At 36.9% G+C, this 5,958-nt stretch overlaps 1 protein-coding gene across 2 annotated transcripts; it reads left to right on the forward strand.

Annotated features, from left to right (window-relative positions):
* The first annotated feature begins 327 nt into the window (after positions 1-327).
* Positions 328-5,728, forward strand: LOC107829787 (uncharacterized). Of its 2 annotated transcripts, none has more exons than XM_016657254.2 (4): positions 328-836; positions 1,380-1,433; positions 2,104-2,229; positions 5,326-5,728. In XM_016657254.2, the coding sequence occupies exons 1-4, from the start codon at positions 459-461 to the stop codon at positions 5,506-5,508; spliced, it is 741 nt and encodes a 246-aa protein (XP_016512740.1). In that variant the 5' UTR covers positions 328-458; the 3' UTR covers positions 5,509-5,728. The 2 variants fall into 2 exon arrangements, 1 of the variants encoding a protein (XP_016512740.1); XR_012706516.1 differs by having other exon boundaries at positions 332-836; positions 2,104-2,353; positions 2,942-5,728.
* The last annotated feature ends 230 nt before the right edge of the window (positions 5,729-5,958 follow it).

Genomic DNA, 5,958 nt, shown 5'->3' on the forward strand with positions numbered 1-5,958 from the left:
TACAAAAAATATACAAAATAGATATTTCGGGCTACTAGATGCAATATATTTGGGCCGAAGAGCCATTTCATATCAATAGTAAAAAATATGGGCTATTAAAATTTTGAGGAGTTATAGAGGATAGTTTTTTCTAAATAGTTTTTAACTTTGAACCTCTCTTATTTCGGAGTTAGTGAAGTGCGTGACTAAATTTTAAAATTTGTGATATTATGAGTGTTGGAGCTAACGAGAAAATGTTTATATTGTGTATATTAATGCATAAAAATTGTACTTCTCTCCGTTAAGTTTATAACAAGATCATAATAAAACTATTGAGGATTGGGAATGGCACGTGGACCACTTTACCAGACGTGGTAAAGAAAGGGGCCAACTTGAAATTTCGCCAAACTTTTGTACGCCAGAAGTTCAATCGCCTACCTTTCTCGGGCTTCCAGAAAAGAAGTTCAGGTTTTGCGGTTATGGCGATATGCCTGCCATGGCATCCTTTACAACCCTCTAAAACCCAACATCTCTTCCGTATTCGCAACCCAGTACATGTAGTCCCTATTCGCCATATACATGCCTTCAGGCGCAGCGACTTTGATGGATTCGCGAGGCGCGTCAAATCTGGCGAAGCGTGGAGAGACGCGTGGCGGAGTGCCAACGATGGTTTCGAGCAGTTCGTTTTTGAAACAAAGAAAACTGCGGAGCGTATCGATAGGAGGTATGCTGTTTCCCGCCGGCTATCTGCTGTTGCACAGTCTGCTGCTGACCGTGCCCGAGAGCTTGACCGTGATTTTGAGATTACTCACAAATGGCGTACCTTCTCTCTCGATTTCACTAGAAATTGGCCCAGGGTTTGTTGCCTATTGCCTCTATATTAAACATTTCAAATATCAATTTAATTGTATGCCAATATTAAATTCTGAATTAGAAAGTCATTTTTGTTGAAGGAGACAATCTACTATTAGGGAATGATTGCCTAGAATTTCCCCAATTAACTGTGGATTCAGATATAGGTCTTTGAATACTGGAACTTATCGGACAGAACATAAGAACTTTGGTTTTGATTTTTAACATGTTAGATACTATAATATAATATCTTTCAATTAGTTCATTGATTTATATTTAGTGCTGTAAAGTAGTTAAGGATTGTCACTTCCATTCCGGAGTCTGCTTCATGCCAATCATGTTTCTGGTTTCTACGATTAGATAAATCCATTTCCATTCCATGAGTTAGTTTCATGCTAATTAGGTTTTCTATTTCGACTTAAACGTATTACACAATTAGTTAATTGATTTAAGTTGATGTTATCAGAGTTTTCTATGGATTTTTGTCTGCCTCCTGCCCGTCATCTTCATGCTAATTGGTTTTTCTGCTTTCTGTTTTGCCGCTGCAGTACAGGAAGCAGTTGAGTGATTTTATGGATACCCCGCTGGGAAGAAGTGCTGCTGTAAGTGTTACTTGGTTTTTGAGGACACATGCCATGTGAACATGTAGCATGGTACTTAAATACCTTAAACCACATGGCGTTGATTTCTTACGAAAAGTTAGAGAAGTTTGCAAGTTGCACCGAGGAAATTGATGAGTTAAAGTCCATTTGTTCTATCATCTATGAGGTGGACAAGGATCATAGGTCTATTCTGTCATAAAAGTTCATTAACTGCAAGTAGTAATATTGGTATAAAGCTGAATATTTTGTTCTCAATGTGCTGCACCTGCTTGATCAATTTTAGTATATTTTAGCCTTTACATATACCCCTCCAATTATTGCAAATGCTGTTGCTAGTTTAGAGTACATCTCTGAATGTCACAATTCTGTTGCAAAAATCATTAGTAAAATTGCTCTGAGTTGGTGTGCAATTGCATTCTGCTCATACTAACCGGTTACACATCATTCTCCAATTTTGCTCTCTTGGGCTATCGTTTATTGGCAGATATACCTCTAGAGATGTTATCATCGTGAGCTTGGATAATTTCTGTTCTATATTTTATGGTAGTCATATGTTCCTGAAGCTTCTAGGAGCTTTATTTCAACATATCATGACATCTTAGAAGTTATCTTGTTCTAAATGCAAGTATGTTATCTTGCTCTAAATCCCGTCTAATGTGTCTGTTTACAGACAATATTCTTCCTCTGGTTTGCTCTGTCTGGTTGGCTGTTTCGAATTCTGATAATTGCCACATGGGTTCTACCGTTTGCTGGACCTCTTCTTATTGGAGCTGTTGCCAACAATCTAGTCATCAAGGTAACTTTGTTTCTCAATACCCTTATGGTTAGAAGTAATTGATGTGAATTCAACTGCTGTTTCGACCGAGTATTAGTAAAATTACTGATTGATCCCACTACTCAAATAATAATAATAATAATAGGCATAATACATAAACAGGCCCTCAAACTTGGCCTCAGCTGGCAAGTATGTCCTCCAACTTTGGGTTTGCACAAGTAGGCACCTCAACTTTAATAAAGTTAAACACGTAAACGCAAATGCTGACGTGGCACATAAATTTTGGATGTGTCTAGATGATCATTTTGTAAGTTAGAATGTTCAACTGACCAAGTGGTTCTTCTTGATGAGATCGATATTGATGATAGTGACGGTATTGATGATAGTGACAATCTTGATGCTAATGACGATCTTGATGCTAGTGACGATATCGATCGTGACCTTGATACGGAGCTAGAACTGCTAATTAGGATGAATGGACTCTTTTGAAAGGAGTCAATAAAAAGTCAAAATATGGACTAACTTAAACTAATTTAAAACTTAAATCAAATTTTCAATTCTTACTTATTCAGAGTCTGCGCTAAATGCTCAACTATTGAAATCAAGAAGTTACAATTGGTCAAATGTTATGAAAGGGATTAATTACTAGTCTCTTTTGAAATAGACAAGTTGAGGTGCCTACTTGTGCACCCAAAGTTGGAGGGCATACTTGCCAGCTGAGGCCAAGTTTGAGGGCCTGTTTGGGAGCAAGACTCTTAAGTAAAGTAAAATTTTAAATGAATCTGTGGCGTGGACACCATATTTCTTTTGATAGTTGCCTCTTAAGCTTGGACACTATATTTCTTTTGATAGTTGCATCTTAAGCTAATTGTCGATCTGATGGCATTACTAATAAGCCTGGCATGATGTCTCTTATTCAAAGTATTATATAAACCTGATTTGATGTTTATGCCTTTTATTTTTCTTTTTATTTTCGGTTAATTTCATTGCTGTAAAACAAGCGTTTTGGCGGTATTGGTCCAGCAATTGATAAGGGGAAGAATATGGGATGCTTTCTCTAACTTCCTATTGCAACTTTTTCACTCTTTTCAAGATTGTCTTTCAAACCATCATAAATTAATAACTAAAATTTGTTCAATAATGCAAGCAAACACAATCATGTGTATCACTGTTTGTTCATCATTTTTTAGTATCGCAGTTCTATTGATAATAAATGCAAGGTCTTTTTTTATTAAACAAAGACCAAATACCTAAATAGCACCTCAAACTTGGCACCATTGTCGGTTAGACACACCATCTTCAACCATGGCCAATTGAACACCTTTAGTTGACAGAAGCGTGTCTCGTGGATACAAGACGCTGATGTGTCCATCATGTGTATCACTCTGAGCTTAAGCACGTAAACATGACTTTATACCTCTTTTTAAACTAAATTTTCTCATTATTTTTCTTGCCCCTCCCTCCCCACCCCAATGTCATCTTCTTCCCTGAACCCTCCCTATTTATCTTCTTTCATAGACTCCAACTTGTGAAATATCAATACTATCACTCCACCACTACTCCAAACACCATAGCCGCAACAAAGCCCTAAGGTTGATTAAGTTGATTCTAGGGGTGTCAAATGGGCGGGTTGGATCAATTTTGGGCGGGTCAAAATGGGTTGAGTCAATAAATGGGCAGGCCAACCCGTCCAAAAGTTACTTGGGCTGAGATGGGCTAAAATTTGGGCCATAGCACCAACCCGCCCAACTTTTACCAATCTTTAATTAATATGTGTTGTTTTCTTATGAATTATATAATTACTAAATAAGATTTTTTTTCTTCTTTTGTTATGGTCATATGTAACATGTCTAACAAAAATAAAAGGTTATGTCTAAGATATTTTGGCAAAGTTACTCATGTATCAATTTGGCTAAAATTCAGCCCAACTTTAAAGGGTTGAGATGGGTTGGGTCAAGATGTACTGAGTTCAATAAATGGACGGGTCAATAACTAGTCCAACCTTGGGCGGGTTGGGCGGGTCATTTGGGCTTGGGCCAAATTTGACAGCCCTAGTTGATTCCAAAAGTTAATTAATTTGATTCTGAAAGTTAAAATGGGACTGTCTTCTGGAAACTGCAATGGAATAATGAAACAATAGCTAGCAAGTATTCATTGGCGGCACATGGTGAAATAGAAAGATCCAATCCAAAGCATATATATCTTTTCAGTACAAACACTATAGCATAAACTACAAACTGCAGTAGAAAACTAACCGCCAAAACTGACAAGAAGATAGAGGGAAGGGGAAATTCAAAGCATAATATTATAGGAAAAGAGAGGACAGCCAAAACTCACAAGAAAATCTCAATAGATACTGTTTATTCAAGCTGGGAGGGGGTTGTTTTCTGGGGAAGAAGCAAAAAGAAAGGGACGGTGGACAGTCTGACTCTGGGGGTGGAGAGGATGATTGTCTTTGTTTTCTATTAATGGTATTTCTTCTATTTTTCTAGTTAATGTGTCAATTTAATTTCTTTCAAATGAAGTGCCATTCAGTGAATGGTTCACTTGACATGTCAGTAGCAAGTGTGTTTCACGCACTCGATCTTATGGACACCGGTGTTCAAAAGACACGCTTGTGTCAAGGTGAGGTGTTCAAATGGTCACTACGAATTTTAAAATGTCTAACTGACAAATAGTGCCAAGTTTGAGGGGCTCTCTAGGTGTTCGGCCTAAAACAATTAAAAGTCTTTTCATTTTACTTCAAACTTTTATACTGCCATGTGTAGTACGATGAGTATCTCTTCAATATCTGATAATGCTATTTGTATATTCATTTTCTTAGAATAATGTGTTACCATCATTTAACTGTATTTGTTCATTTTGAATGTTTTACAAGGGAAAAGTCTTATAGCAGAAGAACACAATAAGTGGGATTTTCTTATAGAAACAGTTTGCACTTACCTTATATGGAGGAAGTGCTACATTGCGGTTCCTATGTCTTCCTCCACTACATACAGATAATTGGCACACTCTTGAATTTTAATCTTTTGAGTTTATGAGCTATTGTGAGAAAATCTATGATGACCAGTTTGCAGCTGTGAGCCGGTTATCACGCTTCTTAACTTATCTGTGCAGGGTCAGTGCCCAGCTTGTAGGAGGCAATTTATCGGTAATAAGAATTCAACAGTTCGCTGTGCTAGCTGTGGAAATATTGTGTGGCAGCCAAAAGGAGGGGACTTCTTTTCTAGAGGCAGTCGAGGTACTACTCGTTCAAAGTCTGAACCAGATATTATTGATGTTGAGTTTGAAGAGAAATAGATATAGAGACTGCCAATGGAGGTGGCAGGTGACCCGCTTCATGTGGATTTCATACAAAAGAGTAGAATGTTGTATAATGCTATTATTGTTTTTATTTTTTCTCCCGTCAGTGTATTTATTCCTTTGCTCTTCCCTGTTAGTGAATACAAGTGTAATAATTAGTGTGTGAAACTTGAGTTTTACATTTGGAATGGAAACTGAAGTTGACGCATTCTGCTCATGATGTATGACTTTGGAGACTAGTAACTCGAATTATGTTGATGAGAAAAAGTAGAATGGGTTTGAATATATCGGTAAAATTGGATTTCAAGAAATCATCAAGTGGTCTATATAGCATAACATAATTTTCTAATTCAATCAATCAATTATACCTTAATTTGAAACATAATTTTCTAAACGGAAGAGGGTCAAATATATCCTTGTATTATTCGAAATAGTTTAAATATTTGA

The sequence above is a fragment of the Nicotiana tabacum genome, chromosome 24, assembly GCF_000715075.1.
Source record: "Nicotiana tabacum cultivar K326 chromosome 24, ASM71507v2, whole genome shotgun sequence".
NCBI lineage: Eukaryota > Viridiplantae > Streptophyta > Magnoliopsida > Solanales > Solanaceae > Nicotiana > Nicotiana tabacum.

What these genes read in the sequence shown, in the direction of transcription:
- LOC107829787 (XM_016657254.2), top strand. Translation starts at nt 459, where the DNA reads ATGGCGATATGCCTGCCATGGCATCCTTTACAACCCTCTAAAACCCAA. An exon ending in TCACTAGAAATTGGCCCAGG is followed by an intron (nt 837 to 1,379) that starts GTTTGTTGCCTA and finishes TTGCCGCTGCAG; the next exon opens with TACAGGAAGCAGTTGAGTGA. An exon ending in CGCTGGGAAGAAGTGCTGCT is followed by an intron (nt 1,434 to 2,103) that starts GTAAGTGTTACT and finishes GTCTGTTTACAG; the next exon opens with ACAATATTCTTCCTCTGGTT.